A 20,031-nucleotide genomic window follows, 5' to 3' on the forward strand; every position below is an offset into this window, starting at 1 on the left:
GTTCTGCATCAAAACCAAATCTTCTCCGGACGTCAATATTCCCAACGTGGTTGGCTTTGCGTGGCAAAAGCCCCGGAGTCGCCGTTGCTTCCCCATTGCAGTTACTGCGGCGCTGGCCCTTTAAGAACTGTCTCCGCCCCCTTTCTTCTTTTTGCGAATGTTGTAGGAACGAAGCAGGCACGGGGACGTGCAGGTACGTATTGCATTGGATAAGAGGAAGGGGAGCGGGAGATTCCCGGTACGTACCCCAGGTTGTTCGCTGACCCGATCCGGCTCACTTGGGGGAGGAGGTGGAGATCCTTCGCAAGGGCTCTATACGGCTGCTGGGAAATGCGAGCACTGAACTAGAGAGGAGCAAGGCCTTGGAAGCCTGGCGAGCTGGTTGGTTTCAGCCCCAAACCTTTTCCGGCGGCGGAGACTGGCTATTCAGTCGAGGAGGTTCTTGAAATCAAGTCCGGCTTGCGCTCTCGCTTTCGGGTTTTTTCGGTGCCGTCTGTTAGGATAGTATAGAAAGCCTCTTGGTGTCTCAATTGACACCGTCCTGGGAAAGCTCCAGAACTTGGCTTTCAGTCTAGCTCGCTTCTCGGAATATATGAAGTGATCAAGATGCGTGTATACTGGTGATGATTCAGTGGCGGCTAGGTAACACTAGAGAACGTAGCTTAGATTTTGCCATTGATTAAACGTATGCTGGAAAGGGAATACTCTCTACGGCCGGGCTTTCTGGGTTAATATGTTTACGTGAGATGTGTTTGTTATAGTCACTTAATTCATTTGTGGGTGTGTAGGTAAAATGTACTTTGGAGTGGCTTGTAATTGTAGAGCTTTAAGCCAAGAGTTGTGCAACATGCTAAACCAAATGATAATCACCATAATTTGCCTTAGCATGTTGTATGAACACAGACATTGTGCTTTGATAGCCATAGTGTGTGCTTTGCTGGTTTATATAAACTCCAGTAAACAGGAATAATGTCAGTGTAAGTGGTGTTTGAGTACCATTCTAACAATAACAGTTGGGTTTGAGCTCCAGCTCAATTTGTGGTTACTGGGGGGAGGGGTTGGGATGAGGGCTTGGATTAATCACCCTGACATTGTGATTTTGTATTACATGATGAGCTGCACCATGTCTTGTGCTGGCCATAGATCAGACATCTGCTCACTGATCTAATAATACCTGATATGGCAAGGTAACAAACCATAGTTCATTGATTGTCATTTTGGGCAATAATGGTTGGTTAGCTGAGACTTCCTGGATTATCTTTTGTTGTTAAATAATGTCAACATTAATCACTATAAAACTATATATTATATATTTTACTCTGTTCCCCCCAAAATAAGACATCCCCTGATAATAAGCCCAATCGGGCTTTTGAGCGCAGGGCAATAAGGCCAAGCGCTTATTTCAGGGTTCAAAAAAATATAAGACAGGATCTTATTTTTGGGGAAACACGGTATGTAAATAGCTAAGCACACATATAAAGTAAGTAAATATATGGATATGACTTAAATAAATCTGGATATGACTTAGATAGATTTTAGGAATGGTTCTCCAAAATTCTTTACTTCTAGAAAGGAAATTGACGTCTCTGTTCCATCTGCTGCAGCAATTGCATTCCATGATCCTTTTTGAAGTTGCCCCACCAGATAATCTAATCATGCAGACAATTTTATATATACTGTAAATAAATATAATCTGTGCAAATGTTTATTCTTTGGACAGGTGAGGGTCGTGTGGGTGTCACGTTCTCTACCACCTACCATGGCAATGAGGGAGTTGGTGGAGCCAGAGTGTGGGGGCTCTAATCCTCTGATGAAGCTGGCTAGCCACTTCACTCAGGACAAGGGCCTGCAACAAGAAGGACTCCAGGGCTCCCTAGTGTGGCCTCCCACTGGTCCAGTAGCAGATGTGGTAAGTTTAACACACTTAGACTGTTTAGGGTGCTATTGCTCTGTCTTGCAATAGGTATAAAGCTGATTTAGGATTTTTGGGCCCTGAAATGAATTCAACTTCTGGTGATGGTACAAAGCATTCAGTATGTTGATTCATGTCCCATTTCTGGACTTTCTGCTAATCACTTTGATGCCATACATCCATCTTGTCTGTTGTCTCTATTGCCTTGCATTTTCCTCAGTTTTGTACAGAATATTTTTTCCTATTGCATCTATTTTTTATTGCATCAAAGAGTATGAATTTCACCTTTGTTTGAGCCAGGACTTATTAGTTGGCTCCAACAGTTCACTGTACCTTTAGAAACTCTCTCTGAATCCATAGGTTGAAGATATCTGTATTCTCTTTTTTTCATTCTTTGTCACAGTCATCATATACTGCCATTTAATTAGGAATTTTAGATATAAAATGCATTTATGTTTGAGTTTATAATTGCACTAAACTGTAACTTGTGTAGCTTAGCACAATGAGTTAACTCAGCCATTGTGGCTTATTCAACAAATTATCATTAAAAGAATGTGATTTAATACAGTATATAAATTCAGCTGTGAATCAGATCGTGGAATAGTGTGGCTTGAATGGTTTTAGGCTTCTTATAGGGTAGTTATCACTACATACATAGGGTCAGTAGACTTTGAAAAATTTTTTTTCACAGTGGTAGTTTCAAGAACTGGTTAAAAGTTGATCTGGAAAATTCCTGCTTCAAATCTCATATTTGCCACAGATATTTTATGAAGACACAATGTTATTCAGACGAAGCTAGGTTCACATTCATAGTGCATGGATGGAACTGAAAACTGGTAATAAATATTGCCAATAATCTGCATCTCCCATATTTAGTCCTGCAGGGATCCTTCCTTGAGGATGGGTGGAGAGAGTGGAACCACAGTTATATCTTCTTTTCCCATGTACAGTTCCATCTGGTTTAAAATTGACCATTCTCATTGCCTAAAAGAGTTGTACAAGACCAAAGTGAAATGGAACTTCAGAGGGAAGAGGAAGCTTAAAACAATAACCTCATCTCTTCTGTTTTCTAGGTGCCCAAACCTCTTGGAAGAGCCACTGGAGATGATGTAAGCCTTCCCATATGTCTTGTTTCTTTCTTCCTTGGCATCCTTGACTTGTTCTATGACTTTATTTTCCTCCTCTAATGTACATTTGCCCATGAAAATTCTTACATCATTTTCTCTGACAGCTGGTGGCAGAGTTCCTTCAAGAGCAGAATGGTCCCATGCTCTCCCGCGGCCCACAAACATTCAAGATGGATGATCTGTTGGCTGAGATGCAGGAAATTGAACAATCTAATTTCCGACAGGCCCCACAGAGAGGTAAGTGTGAACAGGGAAGAGCCAAACATCTTCTTGGCTAAGGCAAGTAGGACAGGCTCGGTCTTTTGTTTCTAAAAAGAGATGGAGAGTGCTGTGAATTATAGAAAAAAGCAGTCTGGTAGTGGTCTCACCTGTATGGATTGGTGTGTGTGTTTGTGTGTGTATTGGGACGCTTATTGGGACTCATTCTTGTTCCTCAGCTCCAGGGGTGGCAGCGCTGGCTCTCTCGGAGAACTGGGCACAGGACTTCCTTGGTGCATCTGATAATGCAGTTGACGTTTCCGCAGATTATGATGATGCCGATTGGTCCCAGGAGTTCATTGCCGAGGTTACAGGTAAGGCTGCTATTGGGAAGATGTGGGCATCTCTATTGCATCTAATGGAGCAGGGTGGGAAAAACAAAGCGCCTGTAAATGGAATGGGCGCAGGATTGGCAGTATAAAGGATCTTTCCTGCATAGTTTCCTGTTTCCCTGAAATCAAGACCTCCCCGGATAATAAGCCCAGTTGAGCTTTTGAGCGCATGCTCTAAAATACTCCCCCTCCCCGAAAATAAGCCCTCCCCGAAAATATTTAAACACATGCACATCCGGTCCCCGCCATTTCCTCTGGTTATGATTAGGGAGACAGAGCTGGAAATCAGGTAAGATGGCAAGAGGAGCCCCATCTTGCTCCATGCGCCCCAAAATAATAAGACCACCTTGAAAATAAGCCGAGCGCTTATTTCGGGGTTCAAAAAAATATAAGACAGGGTCTTATTTTTGGGGAAACACAGTACTAAAGTATATCTCCTTTTCCCCATGCAAGTCTTGTTTACCTTCTTTTTGGCACTCTTTTTTTTTCTTCTGTCTTGCCTTCTGAAGACTAAGTCTGTAGGCCTAGAAAAGTTTGTTTTTCTAGAAAACATATGTTTCTAGAAAAATACATTTTGAGAGGTCAGTATAGCATATTAACAAAGGGATTCAGGTTTAATTCCATTCTCAGCCATGGGATAAAAGGGTTGCGTTAGATAAAAAATTGCATATAAATCTAATAATAAATTCTGGGTGTGTTGCAGTTAAAATAACAATCATGTGCCACCTGAATACATGTTTATTGTAGCATAGGATTTGCTCAACTAGAGCTTCTTTGAATACATAAATGGCATTCTGAATAGACAGGTAATTTTTCAAGACGGTCTTAAAGGTACAATTGTACTGCCTCTTAGAGAAGGAAGATTGTGTGATAAACTTTCTTGGAATCTTGTCCTGTTATTTGCGTAGTTAAATGTTTTGTCTAGTCTTGTTATATCCAAATTAAATATGTTGCAAGTCACTTTTTTTCCCTTTGCCCTGGTAGACAAGGCTGAATTGCTAGTGGGGCTCTGCTTCAGTCTTATCTGTGTGCTTTTCTGATTCCCTTCAGCTGGGTTTTTGAAATCATTTTCCCAATCCCAGTTGCATTTCTCTGAACTTTTTCCAAATTAGAATGGGTGATGGTGACTAAGATAACAATGTCCCAGCTGGAACACCATGGCATAATTTTATGTAATAGCTCATATTTCTGGGTATTAGCTAGGGTATTAGCTCTAGGGCATTAGCCTAGATAATTGAAGCTGATTTTGAGTGGGATAGTAGGTACTTATGTGCAATGATGCTTGATAACGCTTGTTGCCTTTCAGTGCCTCTTCTTCCTTCTCCCAGGCTGTTCAGTTAACTTACTCTTATCCCATTTCTACATACGGTAGATCCATTATCCGTGTCTCCTGCCAAATGGGCAGAAGAGTATTTGGAGCAGTCGGAGGAGAAGCTGTGGCTGGGTGAATCAGAAGATCAGACGTCGGCTGATAAATGGTGAGTATCTCTGTGGCTTCTTCCCATAATTACATGTGAACCCCTTGGACAGACTCTTATTCAGATACCTGGTAAGGCTTTCCAAGTTCAACATTGGCAGGTCCATTTTTGCCATTCAGTAGCTTATCTTTCTGAAAATCCAGCGGCAACAGGAGTGCCGGGATCAAATGGTCCTCAGTTCAGAGGATTTTTAATAGTGGGACAGAATTTCAGAATTTATGAAAGAGATTCTAAACAACGGAGGTTTACTGAAGTTTACTGAATTGTTGTCCTGTATTAGCCCTGTCACATTGGAAAGAAGTACAGGTAGTCCTCAATTTACAACATTAGGTGACTGTTCAAAGTTACAACAGCACTGAAAAATGTGTCTTATGACCATTTTTCAAAGTTATGATCTTTCCAGCATCCCCATGATCATGTGATCAAAATTCAGATGCATGGCAACTGTTTTACACTTATGACCATTGCAGTGTCCCGGGGTCATGTGATCACATTTTGCAACCTTCTGACAAGCAAAGTCAATGGGGAAGCCAGATTCACTTAACAACCGGACTACTAACTTACCAACTACAGTGATTCACTTAATAACTATGGCAAGAAAGGTTGAAAAATGGGGCAAAATTCACTTAATAGATGTCTCATTTAACAACAGAAATTTGAGGTTCAATTGTCATATGTTGAGGACTACCTGTACAGTATTTTCTTAAGCACATTGGGTTTCCATTGCTGACTGCCTGACTATCCAGGCTGTATATTGTCTCTTTCTTGATAAATGTATAAAATACTCTGAAGATGGATTAGATTCAGCAATTTTGAAGAGTTGAAAGCCAAAAGTTGGAGAACACACATGGAGTTTACTTTTTTGTCTTCAGTGATATGTGATATATGTTCAAGGTGGAGTTGTAATAAATACAGAGTCAGACATTCAAGTTCAAATGCAGCCATGCCTTATCTCTTGCACTCCTCTTAATTAGTGAATTAGCAATGAGGCTGCTTGCATAAACTCTGATGGCAATTCATTTCATAGCTTGCCCCCACCTTCTGTGAAGAAAGCAGAATTAGAAGCTGATGTCAAAGACAATTTGATAAAGTATCCCATAGGAGCAGCTTTCAGACAGTGAGTGGGTACACTGTATTCCAGAGACCCATATATTCATATCTAGACAAATGTTTCCAAAATGTGCCTCATGGTATTTGTGGTGCTGAATTTGGCATCCACTTGAAATACTGAATGATGTTATCTAAGGATTTGGGGTAAGATCAAATTCAGTTTATATTTCAACTCTGCTCAGATTCAGGTTTGACTATGTATGCAGTGACTAAGATCAATAGATGAGATGAAGTTTTATCAAGTGAGTTCAGTCAAATAAATGGCAGTGTTAATGTAGGAAATTCATCTAAATAGAGATAATTGTTGCATATCCCTTGAAGGCCCTTGTAGACAATTCAAGGTAGCATTAAATCCAGCCTTATCTTTGGATGTTCAGGTGGTATCTGTGTTACATGTTCATTTTGGTTGATTCCCAGCTGCATTCTCTTTTTGGGTTGTATTCAACTACACTTCATACATTTAAACTAAGGTATCAATTGAACTAAGCTACTACATTTACCTGGGCTAGATAAGTGAAACACATTTTTTCAGAGTTTAAAATATCCTTTAGGAGCCAGTTTATTCTGAACGCAAAACAGTGTATTTGTGTACTCCTTGAAGCTTCCAGATAATAAAAAGCTTGTTTGTTCTCTTATGTCTCTGTGTGAACACTAAGATCTTTTTAGGGCCTTCTTAGGGAATGCCTGGAACATAGACTTTTGTCTACTTACCCCTAGAAACAAAACAGTTTTGTTATGGTTTGTGAATTATTTCAGTTATTTTACAGTTGCAAGAAAAAGTATGTGAACCCCTTGGGATTACGTGGAGTTTTGCATGAATTGGTCATAAACTGTGCTCTGAACTTCATCTAAGTCACAACAATAGAAAAACACAGTCTGCTTAAAATAATACTACACAAATATTAGATGTTGCCATGGTTTAATTGAACATAACATGTAAACATTCACAGTGCAGGGAGGAAAAAGTATGTGAGCCCCTAGCCTAATGACTTCTCCAAGAGCTAATTGGAGCCAGGAGTGAGCCAACCTTGTCTCCAATCAGTGTGATGATATTGGATGTGTTGCTGACATCTGTCCTGCCCTTTAAAAACACACACCTGTTTTGGGTTTACTGGTTTCAAGAAGCACTGTCTGATGTGAACCATGCCTCGCAGAAAAGAGCTCCCAGAAGACCTACGATCAAGAATTGTTGACTTGCATGAAGCTGGAAAGGATTACAAAAGTATCTCCAAAAGCCTTGATGTTCATGTGTCCACAGTAAGACAGACTGTCTACAAATGGAGAAAGTTTAGCACTGTTGCTACTCTCCCTAGGCGTGGTCGTCCTGTAAAAATGACTGCAAGAGCACAGCACAGAATGTTTCATGAGGTAAAGAAGAATCTTAGAGTGTCAGCTAAAGATCTACAGAAATCTCTGGCACATGCTAACATTTTTGTTGACACATCCACAATAAGGAAAACATTAAACAAGAATGGAGTACATGGGAGGACACCACGGAGGAAGCCATTGCTGTCCCAAAAAAATACTGCAGCATGTTTAAAGTTTGCAAAAAGCACCTGGATGTTCCACAGCACTACTGGCAAAATGTACTGTGGACAGATGAAACCAAAATTGAGTTGTTTGGGAAGAACACACAACACTATGTGTGGAGAAAAAAAGGCACAGCACACCAACATCAAAACCTCATCCCCACTGTAAAACATAGCGGAGGGAGCATCATGGTTTGGGGCTGCTTTGCTACCTCAGGGCCTGGACGGATTGTTGTCATTGATGGGAAAATGAATTCCAGAGTTTATCAAGACATTTTGCAGGAAAACGTACGACCATCTGTCCGCCAACTGAAGCTCCGCAGAGGATGGGTGTTGCAACAGGACAATGACCCAAAGCATACAAGTAATTCAACAAAAAAATGGCTTCAACAGCACAGAATACGCCTTCTGGAGTGGCCCAGTCAGAGTCCTGACCTCAACCCGATTGAAATGCTGTGGCATGACCTTAAGAGAGCGATTCACACCAGACATCCCAAGAATATTGCTACACTGAAACAGTTTTGTGAAGAGGAGTGGTCCAAAATTACTCCAGATCGTTGTGCAGGTCTGATCTGCAACTACAGGAAACGTTTGGTTGAGGGTATTGCTGCCAAAGGAGGGTCAACCAGTTATTAAGTCCAAAGGTTCACATACTTTTTCCTCCCTGCATTGTGAATGTTTACATGTTATGTTCAATTACCATGGCAACATCTAATGTTTATGTAGTATTATTTTAAGCAGACTGTGTTTTTCTATTGTTGTGACTTAGATTAAGTTCAGAGCACATTTTATGACCAATTCATGCAAAACTCCATGTAATCCCAAGGGGTTCACATACTTTTTCTTGCAACTGTATATTTATGTTGTAAGGGTTGAGGTTACGTGCTTCTAATTTTCTTCTGTAGATGAAATTGACTGGAGTTTGTTTTTTATTTATTTTTTTATGTATTTGTAGACTGCCCTGATCTATGTTAATTTTTTAAAGTTAAAATTTCATGTTGTGTTTTTATGTTAAAATTCAAACTAGGGTTTGAATTGCAAACTGGAACATGGGATAAATAATAAATAAAAATCTAGTGCATATAAACCGATGGGTCAAATCACTTTTGCACATAGCATTGTTTTGGTTTATCCTGTCTCTGCCTGGTTTGTTCTGGTTGTAGGTATGAGGAATACCAGCCTGAAGACGATCTGAAAAAAACAGCTAATGATTTTCTTTCAAAAGTGGATGATCCCAAGTTGAATGATTCTGAGGTAAAAATGTGACTGGCATTTTCTTCAAAAGGAATAACGTACAGTTTTAAGGCTGGAGAGAAAATAATTGTGGGTATGTGCATGCCGGCTTATTTGGTCTTATAACTCACTTGAACACCACTAGCTAGCAACATTTTCAGCTTCAAGGGCCATATGTGTACTCTTATACCAGTGGTGGGATTAAAAATTTTTTACTACCTGTTCTGTGGGTGTGGCTTGGTGGGTGTGGCAGGGGAAGGATACTGTAAAATCTCCATTCCCTCCAGAGAAGGTTACTGCAAAATCCCCATTTCCTCCCGATCAGCTGGGAGTCGGGAGGCAGAGAATAGATGGGGGCAGGGCCAGTCAGAGGTGGTATTTACTGGTTCTCCAAACTGCTCAAAATTTCCACTACCGGTTCTCCAGAACTGGTCAGAACCTGCTGAAACCCACCTCTGCATTATACAGACAAGCGCCCCCCTGCCCCTTCTTTGCTTCCTTGTGCCTCGTCTTTTCTTCCAGATGTCTTTGTTTAAAGCACTCAGTGTGCATTGCCATGAATCATCTGGGTTTTCTCCAGCCTGCTGACCATCTGACTGGTTGAGTTACCAGTGGCAGAAAAATGAGGGGAGAGGGCTTGTTATGGGTTACACATTTCCCACCCCTGTTGAAAAATGGAAATGCCAAGGTTTCCCACCCTCTGTGCTTCATTGGATTGATTTACTATTGTTACCTCATATGGAAAATGAAGGATTCCACATCTCTTGATTTTCTTAAGGATAGCCTTTCTTATCTCTGGATGCGTTGGGTTTCAAAATTTATCATCTTCCAGCCAACCTAGCAGTTCTGAAGACTACTCCATTTGGGAAGGCTGTCTTAGAAGATTGGTGCTTCGTTGCCAAGAGTGTAATATAATGGCTAGAGTTTTAGCATTTCTCCTAGTGAAATCCTTGCTCATGTATGAAACCTGCTGGGCAATTATGAGTAAAACCCATTAGGAAATGAGGGGTTAAATGTAACCATGCTTGGAACCTCGTCTCTCTGCTGCAGCCTTCTGCCTTTCATCAGTGAATCCCTTACAAGGCATGATCATCTTAGTAGTTCTTGTCCTTAGTGTCATAATGGAGTTTTTCGTAACACAGACACTGCTTCCCCTCTGCAATCATTCATGATAGGTCAGCATTTGTTTTCTTAAGGATTACTTAGGAACTGTCAGGCCAGATTTACTCTTGTTATCAGCGCAAGATAAATTTTGGATGAGACTGGGTGAAAAGGGGTACTTCTGTAGCAGGACTTAACCTGGGTTTGGGGCTTTATAGTAACCTTTTGGGAGGGTTTTCTAGAGATTTATTGCTAGTGTTGTGCAATTATTTTAAATTATCACTGATTCCCATGTGCCCAGTAAAGCTGAACAAATCTCTTGCCTTTTCTTGAAATGTCTGCTCAGGCCAGATGCAGGCTAACCAGGCAAAAGATACATTTTGGAGGTGTAAGGACATGAATAATGACGATCTCTACCTGTGTCTCCTTTCTTCATGCAGTTCCTAAAATTTGTTCGCCAGATTGGAGATGGGAGGGTATCCATCGAGGCCAATCGGGTGACCATTAATCCCAGGGACCAGGATAAGGCAGAGCAATGGGCAACTGAGTTTATTCAGCAGCAGGTAGGATTCCTGGCTGCTGCTTGCTGCTTTCAGCAGGAGAACTCATGGCAGCTTGCTCCATATAGCCAATAAGTGGTTTTGGGGCCCAGAACTGAGCAGAGCATCTGTAGACAAGGAGCAAGACAAGAGTCATTTCCTTCATAATTCTGTTAAAATAGCCTGAATGTTGTATGTTGCTTTCCATTATTTAGCTGTCTTTTGGAAGGTTTTTTCCCCTCTGTCTTCTCTTCTTAGGATACATCTGAAGCCTGGGTAGATCAGTTTGCACACACTGGGAATGCGCTGGACCTGGATCCAGAATTTGAGCAAGCCAAGACTGCCGTGGAGGTAATGGGCATGGCTCTCCTTCTGCCATAGGGAGACTTTTAATGCATTTAATTGAGGAAACTGGATATTTTCTTTCTCTCCTTTCTCTAGTCAGATGTGGATTTTTGGGACAAATTGCAGGCTGAGTGGGAAGAGATGGCCAAGCGAGATGCAGAAGCTCATCCTTGGCTATCAGAATATGAGGATCTTGCCAGCTCCACTTACGACAAGGTACTGATGTAGAAGGAATGCTGTGCTTTGTCCTGTCTGTCCCTCACTTTTGTTTTTGTTTTTTTTAAACATATTTTATTTGTTTTATTTATATAACATTCAATTTTCATCAAACTGTGTGTGTTCTGGGTACAGTTATGTTTAGATAGTCACATTACACATCTTTGTTGTGATATTCATCACCATATTGATAATATAATAACATAATAATATAATAACATTAATACTTAACACTTAACATCATCTTCTTTAACAACTCTCCACTTTACCATTTCCTTTTTTTATATCTCCTCCTTTCTAACTTCTGTTTCTGTTATCACTTTTCTTTTTGATTGTACAACTCTTACTACTTAGTGTGTGGATAGCAAATTTTATTTAAAAATAAGGTTGAGAACTAACAAGCTGAAATGCTGTCTGTAGAAAGCATAAATAGATCCTTATTTTAAAAAATAACATGGAGTAAACAGAGTGTAACTTTTTCTTTGCACCATATTCTTCCTCTCCTGCTAACTGTGCCTCCCTCCAGATTTTTCTCATTTCAGTGCATCTTGGCTCTGGGTGGTCATCCAAATGCATCCTTCAGTGGCTTGCCACTTCGGACCCCCCCAGAGCCAAAAGAGAGAAGCTGGGCCCTGAGGCAGGCGGTGGGGCCATATTGGCAAAGTGTTCAAAGGGCACATTTTGAGGATGGCTAGATGCAGTTACCTGCTTCCGTCTTCTCTACAAGTGTTAGTTTTTCATCATATGATTTCTAGAATTTTGGAGGCAAGAGAGCTATGCTCATTTTCCTGCAGAAGGTAGAAGGTGTGTCAAGAGATAGAGGATGCTCTCTGCTTACTTACCCCTCTGCACCTAAGACTCCACTTACCTTCTTCAGTGCTGTCCCACACTCGCTGATTAATTGGCAAGGAAAGATGCACCAGTCTGGGCTTGCAAGCAGAAGAGAAAAGCAGATGGACTAGTCCTTCCTCTTGTTGTTCCTTAAATAAGCAGCAAACTGCTGTGGAGTAGCCATGTGTCCTATCTCTTTCCTTACACCCGGGGAGCAGCCTTTAGAAGCAACTAATGTTTTGTTCTTCCTCCCTTGTAGGGATACCAGTTTGAAGAAGATAACCCTGTACGGGACCACCCGCATGCTTTTGAGGAGGGGCTGAAATGTCTGGAGGAGGGGCATCTCCCCAACGCTGTCTTATTCTTTGAGGCTGCTGTGCAACAAAAGCCTGACCATATGGAGGTGAGTGAATGAGGGCCAGCATCTCTCGGCTTATGTCAAATGGCAGTTTAGCCCCTGTGTGCTGCAGGAAGGACCAACTCTGATTGCATGAAATTAGATATATTCCTTTGTGACGTTTGTAACTGGAGTTGGGTGTTCTTTACTTGGGTGCCAAGGACTCGTGTGTCAATCGTTCCAGTTGGCACATTCTAAAAATGGAATTTTTGGTCCAGAAAGTTCACTGAGAATAAAACTTTAGTAAAAGATCCATCCAAAGGTACAGCAGAAGCAAAGTCAGTTCTGAGGTTTTCCCACGAAAACCAGCATAGGTAAAACTCCCTTTTCTTCCCTGGTCTACGCACAGTTGATTGTCCACCAATTACATGCAGTGCTTTTGTTTTGGAAAGACAGTCTGAGCAGTTTCAAAAATTTTCAGGACTTGACCTTGGTGGGTATCTCCTCTCAAGCCACAGAAGGCTCTCATGCATTCCTTAGCCCTCCCCCCTCCCTAGGAATTCCCCCCCCCCCCAAAAAAACCCCTTCCTGTTTCTGTTTGGCAAACTGTGAGCTAAAATCAGGTGCAGGTAACGAAGACGAGTCAGTTTTGACATCATGTTCCTCTTTAGCAGAACTGGAGCAGAGTTGCTTCAGATCAGACTTTAGTTCTTCAGTCTCCTTCCTGGACAGTGCTGGGTGCATGCCACCTTCTGGGTCCTGATTTCTGAATGTTTTCCCCAAGCCGGGTTAACTATGAGAAGGAAAGAAGTGACTACTTCAGGCACTAATTGGGATTTTGCCTTATACCTCATCCTTCTGATCTATTCTGATCGTTCCCAGAGCAGCTGCTTGAGAATGCTGAAGTCAACTGGCGCTCTGGGCCAGCTGGTTGCTTTTGATGTGCTATCAAGTGTGTGTCTCCTCCTCCCCAGAAATATTTTCCCCCTGCAGTAACAAAAAAGATGGGGAGGAGAAAAGAAGGTTTGCAAACATCGCCCCACTCTTCCATGCAGCTCTGAACAGAACTCTTGTTTTTGTCATGTCTTTGTGTTAGGCTTGGCAGTACCTGGGAACCACCCAAGCTGAGAATGAACAAGAGCTTGCTGCAATAAGTGCCCTCCGACAGTGAGTAGCCTTCCTGACCAGCAGAAGTGTGAGGCCTTGGGACCTTCCAGTGTGGTAGTCCAAAGTCTAAAGGCCAATGATGCTGACTGTTTGAGGATGTGTGGTGAACTTAAACTGTACCCTTGCGTCTTCTCCTCACCTGAAACAAAACTAAATCCATTGTTTGCAGCTGGCCCTTTGAAGTGGATTCAGCAGGAGTTTCTTTCTTAGCACAGAAAGAATTGGGTTGGCAAATCAAAGGGATAGGGTTGCACCAGCTGCAGATACATCAGTTGTTCCCTTAGTGTTTTACCTGTATGATTTTCCCCTAGGTGCCTGGAGTTGCAGCCCGGAAACCTCACTGCACTCATGGCTTTAGCTGTCAGTTTTACCAATGAATCGCTGCAGAAGCAGGCATGTGAAACCTTGCGCGACTGGTTGCACCACAAACCGGCCTACGCTCATCTGATGGGAAAAGAACCAGAAGGGGAAAATTCTAGCCCAGGTCTGGGGCCCTCCAAACGTATTCTGGGTTCCCTCCTAACTGAGTGAGTCTGCAGAATGAGCAATAAATGGGAACTGGGCAAATGAAGCAAGATGGGACTGGCGGTTGCCCTTCCTACCACATTGGTCTCTTCGCTCTTCCCTTCCTCAGCTCACTTTTTCACGAGGTGAAGGAATTGTTCTTGGCAGCTGTCCGTAGCAACCCCGATGTGGTGGACCCTGATGTGCAGTGTGGTCTGGGTGTTCTCTTCAACCTGAGTGGCGAGTATGAGAAAGCTGTGGATTGCTTCACTGCTGCCCTGAGCTCACGGCCAAATGTAAGGAAGGCACGGCGGGGGGAGAGGAAAAGGGGTAGTAGGAGAAGGTGGCATTGTTTTCTCGCTTGAGGCTGCTTCTGACTGCAGGAGTCGGTTCTTAAGACTCTTCCATACCAAAAGTGATATGGAAATCGATGGGAAAATACCAAAAGTGGTATTTTCCCATCAATTTCGAAGTGCAGGTCACTTGATGCGACAACCGTCTCAGTAAAAACTAAGAGAAGCATTTAGGAATGCTATCAAAAGCTAGAGCACTTCTGTCATTCTCAAGCAGCCTTCACCACAATCTTGCAAAGGAGGTGAATCTGTTTCCTTTGGCCATGACTGATGGGTGTGAGAGAGAAATATCTGCCCCCACCCCCAAAAAGGCTATGGCAGAGCCAAGAGCTGTTTTTTTTTTTTAGATGTTATCTCAACCCCTTAGCTAACCTACTTCCCCTGCAATCTTTATCCGTTGAAAGGAAAAGAGATAAATGTAGAATGACTAAGACACTTAATCGCTGTCAGTCCAATCTACTTCACAGGATTCTTATTGAAGGGGAATATGGGAGGGAGGACTATAGAAAAGCACAGTGATATAAAGATCAAGACTAAGCAAATAGTCTTGAAAGTTTGAGAAGAATGGGAAGGGGAGGGGAGGGGAGGAAAAACAAAAGTTGTTCTACCAAGTCTGACTGAACCTGGTTCCTTCTTCTAGGATCATCTCCTTTGGAACAAGTTGGGAGCTACCTTAGCCAACGGGAACCGGAGTGAGGAAGCTGTAGCTGCTTACCGGCAGGCACTGGAACTGCAGCCTGGCTATATACGTTCTCGCTACAACCTAGGCATTAGTTGTATCAACTTAGGGGCCCATAGGTGAGTTGGGTAGCTTTAAAGCTGAGGTTGATTCTACTGCTGCTTTTGATTAGATGACGCCACCATAGACTTGAGCTATAATGTGAGTGTTGGATCAGGCAACTCTGAAAGTATTTCCCAGAGAAATTGGCATCCCAGTTGACTCATAGTGCCTTCACTCATTTCACCTCCTCTTTCAAAAAGTCATATTCACTGGCTTTTGGTGTGTCTCATCTACTGTGGTGCTTAAAAGTTTGTGAACCTTTTCAATATTTCTGGATAAATATGACCTAAAACGTGATCTGTTTTCCACACAAGTTCTAAAAGTAGATCAAGAGAACCCAATTAAGCAAATGAATCAAAAACATTATATGTGTTCATTTATTTATTGAGGATAGTGGTTAAGGTGCTGGCCTTATGAACTCTGCGCCTGCTGTAGGCCTGAAAGCTGACTGGATGATTTTGGGCCAGTCACACACACTCGGTTCAGCTTACCTCACAGGGTGGTTGTTGGGTAAATAGGAGCATTCGATATGTTCACTGCTTTGAGTTACCTTTAAAATAACAAAGGTGGTGGTAAAAATCAAATAGAAAATGATCCTGAGTTAAGTATTTGTGTTGGCAAAATCAACAAAGAACGACTAAGGTGTATGGGAAAAGAAAGCCTTAGAACTGCTCCCTCTTTCTCCCCGTGGCTAATCTTTGTGGGGCAAATCTTGATTGTGAGCTATTCTTGATCCCCTTTAACTCCCTTCGATACCATATGCTGCTGTCTTGACAGAGAGGCTATAGAACACTTCTTGGAAGCCTTGCAGATGCAGCAGAAGAGTCGCGGGCCACGGGGCCAACAGGGAGCCATGTCTGACAACATCTGGAGCACCCTCCGTATGGCCCTCTCCATGCTGGGCCACAGCAACCTCTATGAAGCAGCAGATGCCCATGACCTTCCTACCCTCCTACAGGCTTTTGCTATTCAGCAGTGACTCATTGATGGGCTCCCTTGTGAATGCAGGAGGAGCCCTCCCCCATACCAGTCCCTTCTTTCTCTTCCCACCCAGACAAACATGGCTGAGTCAGGGACACTTCTCTTTTAATTCTCAAGCTGTCCCTGAAAACAACATATACACCTATTTTCTGTCTCCTTTTTAGGGCAGGTCACTGGTTTACATGTTGTGCTGGATCATATTTCTGTCAAATTAAGCTTCCTTAACCTATGCAAATCCAGCAAGGAATGGTACCTACTGTGTGCCTGTCCCAGCCTGCAAAATTTAGTTTAGGAAAAAAAAAAAAAGCCCTTTGAGCAGAAAAGTATTTAGATTTCCCTGCAGTGGTGTCTTCTAGGCACAGATTTAAAAGTAGTGGGCTTTTTTCTTATAGGTCAGTCTCTGTGATACAAGGAAAGGATTTGTGGCCCTTGATGGACATTAGTTTTGCCTGCTAAATCTCTCACAGAATATTTATGCAGAGTATTTATGTTCTTTGCACATCCGGTTAAGATGGTTTCGTTGAAAAGCCCTTTTGCAAAAGGATGAATCAAAATACAAATTTTGGACTCTGGACTTGAAAAGTGCTGCTAATGTTAAAAGGACAACAGAAAGGGAATGAGCACTGCTTATGAAGTAGCAACCTAGCTGATGTCACCACCACAGAGATGGGAAAGGAGCAGCCGTGTATTTATTAAAGTAAGAATGTATCTGGGAAACGGCAGACTTGGCAGTTATCAGAAACACGAAGTGTGGGCCAAGAACTTTCCCTTAATTACCCCTCTGCCATTTTGGTTCCTTATAAGTAAAGTGGGTGGGCTATTTCTCTTCATCAGGCTTTTCCCTTTGGTGTAATTGGCTCTTTATAAATATATGTATATGATTTTTGTTGGGAAAATGTTTTTAAATTGTAAAGTATTTTGTATAATAGAAAGTGAAAAAATAAAACCTGCCAAATTACGCTGTCAGGTTTTCATTTTGTCCATTGTTTGCCAGGAAACATCAGGGACCATCATCCGACCACTATCACTGTTAACTTGCATATATTTGAAAAATCTCCCTTTCTATTACAATTCACGCTTTTTGCACAACTTACAGCTAGGTTTCTGAGGTGTTTCACTCATTTCTGACATAATTGGCTTCCTCAGTCATTCTTAGGTTTAGGTGAACTTTACTAATACCGTTTCCCCAAAAATAAGACCTCCCTGGATAATAAGCCCAATCAGGTTTTTGAGCATATGCGCCCTCCCTGAAATTAGCCCTCCCCCGAAAATAAGCCCTCCCTGAAAATATTTAACTGCATACACAGCCAGTCCCTGCCATTGCCTCTGGTTAGGGTTAGGGAGACAGAGCTGGAAATCAGGTAAAATGGCAAGAGGAGCCCTGTCTTGCTCCGCGTGCCCCAAAATAATAAGACCACCTCGGAAATAAGGTCAAACGCTTATTTCGTGGTTCAAAAAAATATAAGACACGGTCTTATTTTCGGGGAAACACGGTATTTACAGGTGGTGAAAGCTGTGAGTTACTAAAATTACAGGCCCAAGGCCATTTAGGGGAGATTGGAAAGTATTCATTTGGAATGCCTTATAAAACCAGTTCTTTCAGAGCTTTTATCATGCATTTTATTGTATTGAGATCTCCTTTAAAAAGGGAATAAAGCTCAAGAAATGGCTATTAAAGAAATAATTCTAGAGGATTTTTCCAGACCCCAAAATGAAAAAGGCCACTAGGTTATCTTTCATTTTGGCCTTCTTTTCCTTTGATTTATGATTTTGCATGATGAATAAACTCAGCCAGTATCTAAAATATATTATTCAGTTTCCTATCTATTTTTATTGACTCTGGGCAAGGACCAGCATGAGGAGGAAGCTGAATGCTTCCTTTGCTTTCCCACCAACATTTTAATACTAGAATAGATACAGAGCTGAACGATGCTGATTTTCTTATTACACAGTTCAGAGAATGCACATTGACTCCTCCAGATATTAACAATTACCAAATAAGGAGGTCTTATTTCAAACTCGAACATTATTAGTGAAGCTGCTTTTTCTAAACATCCTTAATTTCGAGGGTTTCCCCCCAGGAGTGGGTTCTACTTACCTTTACTACTGGTTCACAATGGGGCCGCGCTCGCTCGCTCACTTTGCATGTGTGCTCTTCTGCGCATGAGCTCTGATGACGTTGGGGTCAGTAGGCGGAGCCTCCTGCCGGTTTTACTATCGGTTCTATAGAACCGGTGTGAACTGGGGGCTACCCACCACTGTTTCTCCCCCTCCCCCATTAAATGGTTTATGTTTAATATTAGCTGCAGTTTCCTGTTTTGTTTCTAGGGTGAGTTTTAGCCATGTTTCTAACAGGTAATTCTGAATGATTTAATTTTAAAGAATTTTTAGGCAAGAGCAAGTACAAAAAAAAGAGTCTTAAAAGGCTGGGAGAGGTCCTCTTTTATTTAGCTCTCCAAAAGGCACACATTATCAGCTTATTTTACATCTGCAAAATACAGGAGGCAACCGTACTCTTTGATTTGAGGACATGCACAGCCATATGGTATAAACATTACAAGCAATACAAATGTTAACTGTAATATACAAGAATAGACTTGGCATCCCTTTAAACAACCAGTAGTGAAACTTGGTGGTGTATTACAAAACAGACAAACCTAGTGGTGTAAGGTCAAGTGCTGGTTGCAGAAACCTACAGCTGCTTATGATACTGATCTTTTTTTATTTTAAACAAAGCTCGTTTTATATGGCCCAGAGAAAAGAGTCAAGGGAATGATCGAGCCATTGTGTAGAAATAAAGCTGGTGTAGTTAAGGCTGCCTATTTTGACATCTCTCCAGTGCTGTGTGTGCTGTGTGCTGCACATCTACTGCTTTCCCTCGTGTGTGTGTGTGTGTGTGTGTGTGTGTGTGTGTGTCTGTGTCTGCCTGTCTGTCTGTCTGTGTGCAGTTGCAAGATGTTGGTAGATTTACAACCTATAGTGATGCCCAGAAGTTGAGTTTATTATTATTATTCAGTCCTCATACTACCTTTGAAAATTAGAACAGTTATTGGACTTTGGCTGCATATAAAATCTTGATTATTTCTTAAATTTCTTTTCACATTAGAGTACTTTGAAAAATCCAATTTAACTTCCATTGTCCGTGCGCAATGCTTCCAAAGCAGCCCTTTTTAGTTTTGTTTTAGACAACAAATGACGTGAGATACAGTAATGAGCGGAGAGAGAAATCACTCCTTTTCTTACATTAGAGCTCAGGATAACACCAAAGAAAGGGATGGGAATGCATTCATGGCAAAGCCATACAGGTTTTAACATGAAATTAGAATACATGTTAAAATGTATGGAGATATTTGAAGATATGATGGCCACGTGTACAGATGACTTTAAAAGGGGAGCAGACAGATACATAAAGACATTTTTAACAGCCATTTCATGTGATTATCCTAGAAAATGCGAACCAGACAGCATATGCCAGGGAGAAGCAACAATAGAATATTGTTTTCATACTTAGCTTTTAGAAGCATTTGTGGGATAGCTCTGAGGAACAGGATTATGGCTTAGATAAATCTTTGATATGATCAAAGGGAAACTATTCAATTTCTTAAGAACTAAGGAAACTATTTTTCGTTTTTATATACGTTGTTAAAAGCAGCTTAATTGACTAAACATATTTTTAATCCCTTTTAAAATGTCATGTCTAGCTAGACCTTAGTAACTAATTCACTAATATCACTAGTGTTGTTATGAAGGTACAGCAAAGTGGCATGCAGACAGAAATTATTGCTCAAGGTATTTGCACCAACTGCAAGTGGGGGAAGCAAACAAATCATTTTGTATGATGGCATTTGCTAGATATGAAACTCAGTTCCTGTCCAACAACCACTATCAGCAGTGTGA

At 41.6% G+C, this 20,031-nt stretch overlaps 1 protein-coding gene across 5 annotated transcripts; it reads left to right on the forward strand.

Annotated features, from left to right (window-relative positions):
* On the forward strand, positions 1 to 17,092 carry PEX5 (peroxisomal biogenesis factor 5). 5 transcript variants are annotated; one of them, XM_034411019.3, is made up of 16 exons: positions 1 to 193; positions 1,721 to 1,909; positions 2,986 to 3,021; positions 3,144 to 3,276; positions 3,477 to 3,611; positions 5,002 to 5,107; positions 8,910 to 9,000; positions 10,521 to 10,643; positions 10,878 to 10,970; positions 11,061 to 11,180; positions 12,271 to 12,414; positions 13,445 to 13,515; positions 13,827 to 14,042; positions 14,150 to 14,315; positions 15,013 to 15,170; positions 15,931 to 17,092. In XM_034411019.3, exons 2-16 carry the CDS (start codon positions 1,760 to 1,762, stop codon positions 16,130 to 16,132), a joined length of 1,944 nt encoding a protein of 647 aa, XP_034266910.1. In that variant the 5' UTR covers positions 1 to 193; positions 1,721 to 1,759; the 3' UTR covers positions 16,133 to 17,092. The 5 variants fall into 5 exon arrangements, with proteins under 5 accessions (XP_034266910.1, XP_034266911.1, XP_087742637.1 ...); XM_087886511.1 differs by having other exon boundaries at positions 186 to 238; XM_087886512.1 differs by lacking the exon at positions 1 to 193 and adding an exon at positions 238 to 381.
* Positions 17,093 to 20,031: the final 2,939 nt, after the last annotated feature.

Source organism: Pantherophis guttatus, chromosome 2 (assembly GCF_059756535.1).
Source record: "Pantherophis guttatus breed Tessera chromosome 2, ASM5975653v1, whole genome shotgun sequence".
Lineage (NCBI taxonomy): Eukaryota > Metazoa > Chordata > Lepidosauria > Squamata > Colubridae > Pantherophis > Pantherophis guttatus.

Coding starts and splice junctions, on each gene's coding strand:
- PEX5 (XM_034411019.3), top strand. CDS start 1,760: ATGGCAATGAGGGAGTTGGTGGAGCCAGAGTGTGGGGGCTCTAATCCT. Junction 10,644..10,877: donor CTGAGTTTATTCAGCAGCAG/GTAGGATTCCTG, acceptor TTCTCTTCTTAG/GATACATCTGAAGCCTGGGT. Junction 12,415..13,444: donor AAAAGCCTGACCATATGGAG/GTGAGTGAATGA, acceptor TCTTTGTGTTAG/GCTTGGCAGTACCTGGGAAC.